This window comes from Schistocerca americana, chromosome 11 (genome assembly GCF_021461395.2).
Source record: "Schistocerca americana isolate TAMUIC-IGC-003095 chromosome 11, iqSchAmer2.1, whole genome shotgun sequence".
NCBI classification, from domain to species: domain Eukaryota; kingdom Metazoa; phylum Arthropoda; class Insecta; order Orthoptera; family Acrididae; genus Schistocerca; species Schistocerca americana.
The window spans coordinates 191810474-191825962 of NC_060129.1; the positions used below are offsets into that span (position 1 = coordinate 191810474).

General features: G+C 39.3%; 1 protein-coding gene across 4 annotated transcripts in view; it reads left to right on the forward strand.

Moving 5' to 3' along the window:
• Window positions 1–15489, forward strand: part of LOC124553713 — a 194263-nt gene that overhangs the window by 146704 nt on the left and 32070 nt on the right. For all 4 annotated transcript variants that reach the window (XM_047127610.1, XM_047127611.1, XM_047127613.1 and 1 more), the window contains 2 exons: window positions 2377–2445; window positions 11186–11245. In XM_047127610.1, coding sequence (XP_046983566.1) covers window positions 2377–2445; window positions 11186–11245 — 129 coding nt within the window. The remainder of the gene's footprint in view (window positions 1–2376; window positions 2446–11185; window positions 11246–15489) is intronic.

Here is a 15489-nt window from a genome sequence, read left to right on the forward strand (position 1 = left end):
GAGAAAGTCTATTAGCAAAGTTTCGAGAACCAGCTTTAAATGATAACTCTAGAAATATACCACAACCCTCTGTGTATCACTCACACAGAGGTCATGAGGATAAGATTAGAATAATTACAGAATACACAGAGGCCTTCAGTCAGTCATTCTTCCTGCCTCCATATGCGACTGGAACAGGAAGAAATCCCAATAACAGGTACAATGGGACGTACCATCTGTCATGCAGTTAGCGGTGGTTTATAGAGTGTAGATGTAGCTGTAGAATTGACAGTGAACTGGAACCTCAGGTTAAGAAGTCAGTTACCCTCTCTTGATATTTCTGTATTACAAGACGTTCCAAAGTTTGATGAAGTGTCAGGCAACAATCAGAATATTATTGATAATGTTATTGTTGAAATAGAATGAAGTGGTAATAACAAGCAAGCAGTAGGTGAAAGTGATCATGTGGAAGTCTTTGACCTGATAATAACTGATGACTGTGTAGATTTAGTTCTTTTTTTTTTGGTGTTGACAGAGACTATGATTTCATTCCACATTTTCTAAACATGGGTTGGATGCAAGGAAGAATATTGCAATAAATGTTTGGTTGGTGTGTATTTAGAAATGTAATGTGAAGGTGCTGTGATTGATTATTATAAAAATGATGTCAACATATTAGTCATTTTGAGCCAATTGCAACCTAACTTAAGATCTTCTTTGACAGCAAATAAACATGAAGTACAAACTGACAGGATACAGCCACAAACTAAATAATTCGTAAAACATTGTCATGTTTGTAAAAACACTTACATGTTTGCCCACTGTATTAAAATGCCTAGCAAATGTGTACAGTGATACAGAACTGATGGCGAATGCACACAGTAATGCAAGAAAAATTCCTAAGTGTGTGCCCTCTTGTTTTTTTTGTGTTTGTTCTAAGATTTTTATGTAGTAATGCAGAACAAAATACCATAATCTTAAGAGGCACAAGTAGCACTGTGTATATTTGACTTCTACCTTCAAGTGATAGGAAAGCCAAATTGTTTGACACTTATATGGCTTCCTTTACAAATGACATGCCCCTAAAACCCACATCAAGTAGGATGTTTTCTAATTTTTGGAAGGATATCTGCCCAAAAATAGTTATCAGATCAGATCTTTGTGCATTTTGTCAAAGGTATTTCACATCTAGAACTAAAATGGCTTAAGTGCTGAAGAAACTGAAATGTATCCTGTTGAGAAAATTGTATCCTCTCTACAACTTGTTGCAACAGAAATGATCTTTTCTTTTTTAAGCAAACTGTGAAAAAGACAGATCTCACATACACTACATTCCATCCTGGACTTACCTTTCTTCGATTTTACTTCCATACATCACATATATCATCATATATTGACTTTTAAAACCTTTTATACGCACACACACCAACCTTTATTCTAATCTTTTGAGATAATTTTGAATTGAATAATTAATTTTATTTAAAACCATATCTGGTTTGCAATATTTGACTTAATAAAAAAATCAGCTACTATGTATCAAGATGCCTAGAAAATATGTGAGAAAAAGAGAGAAACACGAGAGACCCTTTTGTGATAGAGAATGCGATTGAGGCAGTAAAGAAGCAACAAAGCAATTTCATGTTCAGTGTAATACTCTGAAAAGAAGAGTTTCTGGAAAAAATGGAGGTACAGTAGGTGGTAAAAAGATTATGAGAAGCTTATGGAGTGTATTCAGTAAAGAATAAGAACAAGAAGCACTTGATTATATTTCTGAAATGGAGAAGTGATTTTCTGTATTTACAGTGAATGCTCTATTTAGATTAGCATCCCGGTTGGCAGGGCAGAATAAAATAATGCATCACCTGAACAGAGAGTTGGAAATGGTAGGCAAAGGCAGCACTGTAATATTAGTCTTAAGAAGCCACCTCGCTGGCTAGAGAACCAGCTTTTAAAAAGGGCAACATAGAGAAGCTTTTGATATCCTTAAAACGGTGCAAGAAAAGCAAATTAATCCTTCTCATCACATTTATAATGTTGAAACTGTTAATAGTGCAGTCAAAGAATAGAAAAGTGTTTGCACCTAAATGAAGATACCAAGACAGTGACAGTACTTCAACTGAAAGAGAGCTGCCATTTGGTTTAACTGTATGTGTGTTTGCACTGGGTACTTTATCCCATTAGATTGGAAAAAGAGGTCAGTATGTAAGGTCTCAGAAAAATGCATATAGTTTCTGTTCATTATATATTTTTGTTTGTAAGTATTTGATGTGATACCTTATCATATGTAGTTTGAAAACATGTAACTGAGAAGCTTCTATCAGTAACCATTGATTGACTGCTTTACTCCACCTTCCACTGTAGGCCCACACAATAGTAACCCTATTTACTTCTTTTCAGGTTCTGCACAAGTGTGACTTGCCCAATTGCCTCAGTAATGCACAGGATCCCCTAAGAATTGATGAAGAGGTGAGTGCACTTTTCTCTTTTTCTTACACTGATGTGGATAATTGCATTGTGTAACATTCATTGAAGATGAAGATGTAATTTAATTGAAACCTGCTGGTAGGTAGGAACTGTGTGCATGAGCAGGTTTTGGTCCCAGACTCTCACCTTTTGCAAGCAGTGACTTCTTAATAGAGCTGCCCGTTTCTGTAAAACTAGTGGTTTAACAGGTCCTGGATAAACTTCAGTAACATGTGGAATCAAACAAGTCACAAAATAAAGACTGTAGATATCATACTGAGAAGTATTTAGTAATGTAGCATATCTTTCTGATATAGTGAGGAAATGTTCTGACTTTTGCATGAGTTGTTTACGATAAACAGTTAGCAGTGAACAATACAAGTGTAAGTGGTTTACCTGACACTGGTGCTCAAATATGAACAGGAAAAATGCTGGGCAGTTTGCTTCAGGCCATAAAAGGAAAATAGTTTATAATAAGACACACAAACAATGACTCAATTAAGTTGTTCCCCAATTATTTAAGGGCAGAACACTTGACTATAGCAGATAGTCTTTATGAAAATATAATTTCTTTTCTTTTCCTCCATTTAGAACTTTAATAAGTCCTGCTACCCTTTAAAATTAATCAGAACCATAACAAAGAAAGAAGCTTGTTGTTACTCTTGTCTGGCTTATCTTGTGTACATTTTACATGTCTGCGTAACTACTGTACCCACACAAACATTTGAATTTCTGGTGACCAGAGTGCAACCACACATGCGGATGATGATTCCCAGATGGTACAACAACAAACACTTGATTTCTAACACAAAAGGAAACAGAATAAATTCACAATAATATGTCCATAGTAATGGTAGCCACCGTAAGTCTGATGGACACATGCAATATAATCTCCCAGAATAAGGAATCACAAGGAAATTAAGTCAATGATGTTAATAGTTTGTTTGTCATGATGAAAAATACTTGTAATTGTTCGAAGTCTGGTAGACCGGTGTTTCTTAATGCAACTGCTTGACACAAGCACAAAGTTTAAGTTTAATTGGCATATAATGCTCCAGGAGCACAGTGCCTGATGAGACAGAGGTCGGTGGAGGGATGGCTCTGGTAGCAATTGTTGACTGCTCATTGCAGTTCTGCTGTGCTGATAACCTATGCTCAGTTCTGTGCTTGGAACTGCAGTTACTGTGAGCAGTAAATTCTGTTCTGGCTCCATGGATAGAACTGCTTTGCTAGTGGTCATGTGATGTCTGAAGTTCAGACCTGGTGACTGGACACCTGCCTTGCATTTGGCATGCACATGATCCACATAGGTAAGACAGTGCCACAAATGCAGCATTGGTGGTGGAAATCACAGTGCCTCTAGTGGTGATGTTAGTGCTGCCCATTTTTGTGGAGTCTGCTGTAAACTAGTCTTCAAACACTGTGGCTGGTTGTGCATGTACACGTGTCATTGTACTTATTTACATTCAGCCCATGCTGGCCAGTGTTATAATTGAGAAGCTGAACCTGCTGGCCCATGTGGATCAGCCGTGTGGCAACCCACGGGTGTCAGCCATGTTGCCGCGTAGTTGTAGTTGCAGGTGATAGCCCAGGCATACAGCATCCCTCTCCTTAGGGGAGGAGATGGAGGTGAGAACTTTATAGTGAAGATCCTGCATTCTCCTCCCCCCTACCCCACTCTCAGGTGCAGTTTCAGTGACGTAGATCTTGGCAGCTTAGGGACATCCAAAAGGATGATGAATACACATTTTGGAAGTTTCTGTTCTCTTTTCGGCCATACTGTTCAGTATATGCATTTGACATCCAAGTAAAGATATTCTCCAGACAGATACTTCCAGGAAAGTCTTCCTAAGATAAAAATTCACCAGCTGCCACAAGACTATACATTCGGTATGAATGAAGGTATAAACTTGTGAATTTTAAATTGTGCATTGAAGATAAAAGTTTACCTTGGTGCTGAGTGTTAATTTCTGCTTCCTGTCATTGCTGGCAGTGGCTCTCTGGTGCAGCTCACTCGCTTGCTTGACCATTCATTACCCAGTGTGCATAGAGTCCAGAAGGTGATAAGACAACAGAAGGTGTTTTGTGTTCTCCATTTCAACAGGTGCAATTAGGTTGTACTGAAACTCTCTTATAAAGGGTAAACAAGTATTGCATTATATTACTGGCCTTTAAGGTTGCTTCATCTCACTGTATTTTTATGAGTGGACTTGTGAAAGACCCCATTTATGTGTCTTCCTTTCCAACAATGATACCACATAGCAACAGCAGTGAATTCAGTTAACTCCAGACATGCTTGTAAAAATATCAGACATGTTTGACTATTGTCTGGATGTATGTTATGTGTACAGTGCAGAGCATTTCATATATTTGTGACAGGAAATGAAAAAAAAATTGATCTTAAATGTAACTGTAAGAAGTACTACAGGAGTGTATATAGTATGTGCATCCACATCAAAGATAACTGCATGAAAATAGAATGATTCTCGTGAAACTAAAACTTTCCAGTTCTATGGGGAAGCTAGAATCTACTTCAAGTTTCTATCTCCATGTATGTAGCAGATAAATTCTTGTAATGCTGGAGGTATTTTTTTGAAACAGCCTTTATATTCAGTGTTAATGTCATTTCCAGGAAAGCTTTCTTACTATTAAAAGTCTACATTTTATTTCCTAACTAGCAAAATTCGTCTGCTATTTTCATCACATTTTGTAATCAGCTTGCCCAGCATTACCTGACTCAGTTCAGCTATACTCCATTGCTTTTGCTTTAGTTCTGTTTTTCATCCTGTAACCCCTTTTCAAGACATGCCATTCACTTATGTTCCAAGTCCTTTTACAGTGTTATCAGCAAATATTACATTCCATATCACTGTTCCCTAAACTTTAATTCCATACCAAATGTGTCCCTAGTTTCATCCAGTTTTATTTTCTCCTTAGTTTCCTTTACTGCTGGCTCAATGTGCAAATGGAATAACGTGAGGTAGGTTACATCTGTTTTGTTCCTCCCTGTTACTTCCTGACATTCTTAAAATTGTGGTCTGTTTCCTGTACTGTCGTAGATATATTTCATGTCCTGAACTTTTTTCTTTGATAATTTCCGAATTCCATAGATTGTATTTAACTAAACTTCGTCATGCGCTTTTTTGAACTTAGTTACATTCTGTACTTAAGTTTACCTTTTTTCAGTTAATCTTCTAACCAGGAATCCCTAGAATCCGAGGTTGCAAGTTCAATCTTCAGTAAGGCTCATTTGCAAGTGTTGTGGTAATAATTATGACAGAAAAAATATTAGCTGCTAATGACCCACCATGTGCATTAGGAGTGCATAGAAAATGAGCATGTGGGAGGTGCAGAGATCAACCATTTATGGGACATGGATGTTACACTTCACAAAATGGACATTGTCAACATTAAGTAAATGTTCAAAACAAACCATTAACTTGCACTATGAACACCAAATGAAAACTGGTGTGCGTTGGTGATCACAAAGGTTCACATGAGTGAGATCGAAGGTGAACTCCTTGGGAATTCCAAACTGTGCAGGAGATTCAGCTAGGTATCCCCTCTTAAAGAATTCATATAGAATCATATTGGTGTAATGAGGTGATGAGGACTGATGGAATGTGATGACATACAACCAGATACAAAAGAGTCTGTCATGGAGCTTATTGTGAAACAGGCTGTCCTTTAAGACATAGCTGCAGATAGTGTTATAACATGTTTTATAGGCACAGAAAAAACAAAACTTTCAGAGGCTGAATGTGTCCTGTGTTTCTAGGTGGTGTGAATTGCAATGTCACACATTTTTCAGGAGGGCTAGTTTGCTCTAAAGGAGTAGTGTTTATACGCTGACCTGGAATCAGGCAAAAGCAAGTTATTTTGACCAACTATTGGCCAATAACAGTGCTCATACCATTGTTGTAAATCTCTTACACACGTTTCCCCCCTCTTGCTGGCTGTGATGTAAATATTCCCTACTGGCATTGCAAGATCATGGACACGAGATAGATTTGTAGGGGCAGAGCACCTTCAGCTTCTCACAGCATAATACATAATTTTCCAGCAAATTTACCATCTAGATTAACAGTCAGCATAATTGTATACAAATACATTAAGGTATTGATGTTAGATGATCTTGATAAAACTCTTTTGGTACCTCTAATTTCCAGGGTTCTTTTGATATTGTGCTGTTAGTAGCAGTATTAAATCTCAGGAAGGCTGATTTATATTGTAATAGTAGTTTTTTGTTCAATTATTTGAGCTACATGCAGAACTAGCACTACTCACTGTTGGTTTCTCCCAAATATGGTGTGTGTAATACTCCCACAATGGGACAGTGACATGGGGGAGAGCAGTTTCATAATATCCACATTTTGTAAGCTTTGTCTTCTTGGCATGTACATTCATTATTGCATTTAAAATTTCTGCTTTGCATTACAATGAGTGGGCCCAACTGCAGTCTGTGTAAAAGCAGGACATCCACTGATGGGGCAAAGCATTATGAGTACCTGGTTTGCATGTTGGTCCACCTTTAGAAGGCAGTACAGCAGAGATTGTGTGTCAGATCGATCCAACAAGTCCTTGTTAGTTATCTGAGGTATGTGGCACCAGATGTCTATGCACAGATCACAAGGTTCCTATAAATTACAGATTGTCCATTTTTTGGGCATGGAGCTAGCACCCATAGCTTCCCTGGTGTGTTTCATTTGGTTCAGATTACGTAAATTTTGTGGCTGAAACATTGAGAATCCTCTGTCATGCTACTACGATTTCTGTTACACAATTCTGTTTGTGACAGTCAGTTATCCTGCTGGAAGGTGGCATTCCTGTCAGGGATGCCATCAAGCATACAGGGATGCAGGCAGTCCACAATAATGTAAACATAGTTCAAAGCTGCCATAATGAATTTACTACCTCAGACCACATGGAAGACCAGTGTATGTCCCCCTTAGCGTAATACTGCTCCCACGGATACACATTCATGATGTGATGCACGTTTTGATCTGCTTGTCACCTGTATGACAGTGTGTATGGAGATCACCATTGATGGGGTGTAACAAGGAACGGGATTTACCTGATGAGGTAGTAAGTTTCCATTATTGCATGGTCCAGTCATGGTGAATGTGTGTCCACTGCAGTCTTAATTGAAGGTGATGTTGGGTAAAAATGGGCACACACAGGTGTCATCTGATGGGAAGCCTCATGCTTTACAGTGTGCAGTGAACACTGTGCTGCAAAACACTTGTGTCTACGATGGCATTGTACTACCATCAGATCTGCAACAGATAGCTGCCTATCCTGTTTTACAAAGCAAGCCGCCAGCCAGCCTCTGGCCTCCAAATTTTGTAATGAACCATGGCAAGCAGATGCCAACTTTGCAATTTCCTAGATAATTGTTCCCACATACTGGGCTATAACAACCTGCCCGTTGACAGAGTCTTTCATGGGAGTGGATTTTCCCATTTGTCAGCTGTGTCATTGGTAGAATGATTACTTATTCGTCTCTGCTTTACCTCTATATTGTCTTTACAGTATTACTTGCCTGAAACACCAGCAGGCAGCATTAAAGCTTGTAAGTGGACACTCCTCTTACTGCTGTGGCTCCTCAATGTACGAGTCATTGGAGGGTGAGCAGTCTTGCTGAAACTAATCCACAGTTAACAGATATCATTTCATCATAATGGGTAATGTTTCATGCTCCCTGATTTGGAAATACTGATAACAATTTGAGATGCCAAAAAATATTGTGCAGCATGTCTCTTCTTCATGCCTAAAACAAAACAGATAAATGACCACTCCTCACACAGGTAGTCATGTAGCATGGATCAAATAGATCAAGTATATCTTCTCCAACATATTCCCGCATACCACCATCCTCAAATGGTTCAAATGGCTCTAAGCACTATGGGACTTAACTTCTGAGGTCATCAGTCCACCACCATCCTCATTGACTTTATCTCTGTTGTACATGTACATATATACTCTGCAAACCACTGTACAGCACGTAATGGGGGGCACATCTATCTAATATTATTGATTTTCTTTCAGCTTGAGTATTCAGCAAGGGAAAATTACAGTTTGCATGCCTCTGTATGTCTCCTAATATCTCTTATCATGTTCTCTTAATCCCTGAGCAACATGTACAATGGTGGCACCATACTGATTGCAGTTTCTACATTGAGCATTGAGTACAGGTTCTGTAAATTTATGTAGTAGTGTGTCCCGAGAGCTATGTTTTCTTTCTTGCAAGCATTCCTATTTAAGTCCCTTGGGAATTTCTGTTACACTTTCATAAGGACTGTACCAACTTGTTACAATCGTTGCATAGTGTTCTTGATTCTTTTATTTTATTTTCTGGAAGGACTCCAAACACTGGGACAATTATCTAGACTAGTAATAAATGTCTTCCCCTTCTTTCTATGAATGTAATTTCATTGTATCCCTTGCCACTTTTTATGTTTTTATCTTCATATTTCCCCCTATGTCTGTTTTTGGTTTCTCCCACTCTCCTTTTCAACAGCTCTCTCAATTTTTAATTGTACTATTCATACAGGTTAGCGTTTTTCTCTTTAATTCAGCTTTGCTTCCCTTGTTTATCCTTCAGTTATCATGTAAATTGGCACAGTGCTTACCAGTGTACTGTCCTTGACATCCTACCCTCTGATACCTCCTCTTTCATTTTTCTGTACCTTCAGATTTGCCTTTCTCAGCCATGGATCTGAGTGACATGCCCTTCATTTTCAAACTTTCGCTCTTCATCCTTGAGGAAGAACCTGCATGTATTGAAACTAAAGAATTTTTTTTTCCTTCTATTTTTAATTTTTTCTATCAAAAAGTGCTTGGAACTTTGCAAGTATTCCTGAAGAATTTTTCAGTGTCTACTATTTTGCGTACTTTGAATGTGTTTAATAAGTGAGTTGATATATCAATAGTATCAGTCAGTGATGCATAAACATTTTTCTTATGTCATATTGTGATATAAATGACAATAAAAAATAATACTCTTACTTGGTTATAGTTTCTTTCTGTTTAATGTAAATGGACAAATAAAAAAATTTACTCACCAAGCAGGGGCAGGGGAACACACACACAAAAAAATATTTAACTTTCACAAGCTTTTGGAGCCAGTGGCTCCTTCTGGATCTCATTGGATGAGTAGAGTTCTCTATGTAAATGTTATTTCATCTTGTGGTATACACTGAAGAGCCAAAGTAACTGGTACTTGTGCCTAATATCGTGTAGGACCCCTGCAAGCATGCAGAAATGCCGCAACACGATGTGGCATAGACTTGAGTAATGTCTGAAGTAGTTCTGAATGGAATGGACACTACGAATCCTGCAGGGCTGTCCATAAATCTGTAAGCGTAAGAGGGCGTGGAGATCTCTTCTTAACTGTATGTTGCAAGGCATCCCAGATATGCTCATTAATGTTCATGTCTGGGGAGTTTGATGCCCACCAGAATTGTTTAAACTCAGAAGAGTGTTCCTGGAGCCACTCTGTAGCAATTCTGGCCATTTGGGGTGTTGCATTGTCCTGCTGGAATTGCCCAAATCCTTTGGAATGTGCAATGGACAAGAATGGATGCAGGTGATCAGACAGGATGCATACACGTGTCATCTGTTGGAGTCATATCTAGATGTATCGGGTCCCATATCACTCCAACTGCATACACCCGTCACCATTACAGAGCCTCCACCAGCTTGAACAGTGCCCTGCAGACTTGCAGGGTCCATGGATTCATGACATTATCTCCATATCCATACACATCCATCCACTCAATACAGTTTGAAACGAGACTCATCTGAGCAGGCAATGTTTTCCAGTCATCAGTAGTCTAATGATGGCGTTTATGGGCCCAGGTGAGTCATAAAGCTTTGTATTGTGCAGTCATTAAGGGTACATAAGTGGGCCTTCAGCTCCGAAAGCCCATCTAAATGATGTTTTGTTGAATGGTTCACATGCTGACACTTGTTGACGGCCCAGTATTGAAATTTACAGCAATTTGCAGAAGGGTTGCAGTTCAGTCATGTTGAACAATTTTCTTCAGTCATCGTCAGTCCCGTTCTTGCAGGATCTTTTTCCAGCCGGGGCGATGTCAGAGATCTGATGTTGTACAGGATTCCTGATATTCACAACACACTCATGAAATGGTCACACAGGAAAATCCCCACTTCATCTATACCTCAGAGATGCTGTGTCCCATCACTCGTGTGCTGACTGTAACATCACGTTCAAACTCAATTAAATCCTGATCATCTGCCATTGTACCAGCAGTAACCAATCTAACAACCGTGCCAGACACTTGTAGTCTTATATAGGCATTGGCGCTGGCAGTGCCATACTCTGCCTGTTTAGAGCTCTCTGTATTTAAATAACTTGCCTATACCAGTTTCTTTGGTCCTTCAGTATAAAAACTGACAACAGCACTACAACCAATAATGGAGTGCTCAGTATCATTCATAAATGCATTGTCCTGTATTACATGAAGTGCAGAAGCTGTAAAATTAGCTGTTTACTGTGGTATTCTAAAGACTAGCATGTTAAACTCATTCAGAAAATTTGATCTGTGCGTACATAGCTTTTCTTTCCAAGTATGAAATTACAGCTGAGGGAACCTGCACAACTATACAAGGAGCACAGTATTACTTTGTATGAAATGGAAAACACACCACACACACATACCTCTGTGAATCCCAATGATGTAAATTATTTTGGTTCCATTTTCTCATTGCCTTGTTACAGATTGATGCAGTTGCTGATGATCCACTTCACATCTGTAATCCACAGAGCATTAAGAAAGAGGTATGTAGCTGCTGCAGATTAAGTTCTCCTAATTTTTCACTTTGTTAAATAATGTAGTTGGCTGTTATTTAGTACTGAGCTACCTACATGGATCTCAGTAGGTGAGTAGATTTCTCTGCTTAAAAGTTATTTCCACTTGTGAAATAGACACAGTAATTTCTTGGGAATAATCTGACCATTGATGTTACAGTATTGAGTATTATGGGATATCAGTACTAAACAGAAATCCTGATAGGGAGTTACGTCTGATGATGGGTGCATAACACACAAAAAAATGTAATATCAACAGAGATATTACTAACTTTCAAATTACTGTTCCTTTTTCATATAATTGCACACCCCCTCCCAACACCCCCCTCCCAACACCCCCCTCCCAACACCCCCCTCCCAACACCCCCCTCCCAACACCCCCCTCCCAACACCCCCCTCCCAACACCCCCCTCCCAACACCCCCCTCCCAACACCCCCCTCCCAACACCCCCCTCCCAACACCCCCCTCCCAACACCCCCCCTCCCAACACCCCCCCTCCCAACACCCCCCCTCCCAACACCCCCCCTCCCAACACCCCCCCTCCCAACACCCCCCCTCCCAACACCCCCCCTCCCAACACCCCCGCCTCCCAACACCCCCCCCTCCCTACACCCCCCCTCCCTACACCCCCCCTCCCTACACCCCCCCTCCCAACACCCCCCCTCCCAACACCCCCCCTCGCTACACCCCCCCCTCACTACACCCCCCCCTCCCTACACCCCCCCCTCCCTACACCCCCCCCTCACTACACCCCCCCCCCACTACACCCCCCCCCTCTCTACACCCCCCCCCTCTCTACACACCCTCTCTACACACACACGCCCTCTCTACACACACACGCCCTCTCTACACACACACACCCTCTCTACACACACACACCCTCTCTACACACACACACCCTCTCTACACACACACACACCCTCTCTACACACACACACCCTCTCTACACACACACACCCTCTCTACACACACACACACACACACACACACACACACACACACACACACACAAAATTCGCCAAACAGGAACCATAATGACGCCATCCTTCATGTACATAGTAATGGTGCCAGGTGGATGTGGATGATACTGCTTGCATCTTGTAGTTACTGTGGATTTGAACGTCAGTGTATTTGTATGCTTTGTAAATAAAATTATACCATAAATAAAATGGTAATAAATAAAATATAAATAAAAAAATATAAATAAAAAATAAAATAAATAAAATGGTAATAAATAAAATGGTAATAAATAAAATGGTAATAAATAAAATAATACCATCAGGTAAACAAACATTTAGTTCATTTAAGATGCCAAAATTATTGAATTTCTTTGTCTAGAGATGTTGCTGTATATCACTTCAGTGAAATTACTGTTTTGATGTTGACATTTGTATTTTGCACGAAGGCAGTGGGTGAGTTCTATTGCCTTTCTGTTGCTAGGTTATTAATCTTGACAGGGTGAAGGAATAAAAACAGTTAAGTATGTATATTCAGTAAGTTGCGCATAGAAATAACCTTCCATCACTGAAGTGCTTGAAAAGTTCATACCAATTACACATCATGCCATTGTTGAGATACTAAGTAATTCTTCATGTGTGTGAAAATATCTATTGGAAATATGATGCAGAAGACATTCCAATTAAGTGACCTTCATTCAAAACACTATCTGATTATTTTTTTATGTTTTGATTTACTGATATATGAAACGTGTAGCTGTGAAAGCTAGCCGTTATGATGAGGAATGTGTCAAGTGCACAAGAAATGCACATATGAAACAAAATTTTAACATTTCTATTATTTACCCCTTTCCCTTAAAGGCACAAAATGCATATACTATATTAATAGATTTATTTATTCCTATTCAAGAATTCATCTATGGTATAGAAGGAGTTGTCAAGGAGATATGATTTCAATTGATTTTTGAAGCTATTACTGCTGTCTGTCAGACACCTTATTTCATCTGGTAATTTGTTGAAAATTTTTATAGCAGCATATTTGATCCCTTTCTGTGCCAAAGATAGGTTGAGCAAAGGATAGTGTAAGTGTTTCTTTTTTCTGGTAGTATAATCATGAATGTCACTGTTGTTTTTAAACTAGTCCATGTTGTTGAGAACAAATTTCATTAATGAGCAGATGTATTGTGAGGCTGTTGTAAGATTTCCCAATCTTTTAAAAAGATGCCTATAAGATGTGTGACTATGAACCCCACACATTATTCTAACCACTTTCTTTTGAGCAGTGAATACTTTTTCTCTAAATGTTGAGTTACCCCAAAATATTATTCCGTATGACAGAGAGTGAAAATATGCAAAGTATGTTAGCTTACTAACTGGCAATTATTCTAATCGCAAAAGTTGCTGAACCTGGTCGCTTTAGGAGATCTAAAATATGAATTTTCCAATTAAGATTCTCATCCATATGTACACCCAAACCCTGTCTACTGTCTACTGACTTCTGTTGATGTTTTATATTTATTGAAGGAATTGTACTTTTTGCAGTAGAAATTTGGATGTACTGTGTTTTTTCAAAGTTTAGAGCAAGCCCATTTGCAGAACACCAATTAATGACTTTTCCAAAGACCTTATTTCTATTAATTTTAATTTGACTTCCTTTTACTGGATTAATAATTATGCTTGTATCATCAGCAAACAGTGTCAGTTCAGCTTCCTGTTTCAGATAGGAAGGGAGGTCATTCGCATATATCAAGAACAGAAGGGGACCCATGATTGAACCCTATGGAACACCTAATGTAATTTCACCCCAGTCAGATGAAGTGGCAAATTGATTTAAATCACTTGACCCATAAAAGGAAACTTTTTACTTCCTGTTCTGTAGGTATGACTTAAACCACTTATATGTTATTCCATTTATACCATAGAATTGTTATTTCTGTAACATAATGTCATGGTTCACACAATCAGATGCTTTTCACAAGTCACAAAAAAATCCTATTGGTGACATTTTACTCTTTAAAGACTCTGTTACGTGGACAGTGAAATTGTATATTGCTGTCTCAGTGGAACAGCATTTTTGAAATCCGAACTGTGGTTTACTAAGTATCCCATTACTGTTGAGATGGTTAACCACTCTGGAGTACATTGCTTTCTCAAAGATTTTTGAGAATGCTGTAAGCAAGGACACTGGCTGATAATTATTGACATCTGTGGTGTCCCCCTTTTTGTAGAGAGGCTTGACAATTACATATTTTAACCTGTCTGGGAAAATACCTATAGTTAGTGATGCATTACATATGTGACTCAGAAAATCAGCTGTAATTGCTCCACATTGATTTAATATCTTATTAGAGATGTCATCTACTCCAACAGAACATGTAATTTTCAGAGATTTAATAGACCAGTGGCCATTAAAATTGCTACACCAAGAAGAAATGCAGATGATAAACGGGTACTCATTGGACACATATATTATACTAGAACTCACATGTGATTACATTTTCATGCAGTTTGAATGCATAGATCCTGAGAAATCAGTACCCAGAACAGCCACCTCTGGCTGTAATAACGGCCTTGATACGCCTGGGCATTGAGTCAAACAGAGCTTGGATGGGGTACAGGTACAGCTGCCCATGCAGCTTCAACACGATTCCGCAGTTCATCAAGAGTAGTGACTGACGTATTGTGATGAGCCAGTTGCTCGGTCACCATTGACCAGACGTTTTCAGTTGGTGAGAGATCTGGAGAATGTGCTGGCCAGGGCAGCAGTCAAACATTTTCTGTATCCAGAAAGACCCATACAGGACCTGCAACATGCGGTCATGCATTATCCTGCTGAAATGTAGGATTTCGCAGGGATCGAATGAAGGGTAGAGCCACGGGTCGTAACACATCTGAAATGTAACGTTCACTGTTCAATGTGAACAAGAAGTGACCGAGATGTGTAACCAGTGGCACCCCGTACCATCACGCCGGGCGATACCCCAATATGGCGATGATGAATAATGACGAATACAAGCTTCCAAAGTTGTGTTCACCGCAGTGTTGCCAATCATGGATGCAACCATCATGATGCTGTAAACAGAACCTGGATTCATTCAAAAAAATGACGTTTTGCCATTTGTGCACCCAGGTTCGTCATTGAGTAAATCATCACAGGCCCTCCTATCTGTGATGCAGCATCAAGGGTAACCGCAGGCATGGTCTCTGAGCTGATAGTCCATGCTGCTGCAAACATCATCAGACTGTTCATGCAGGTG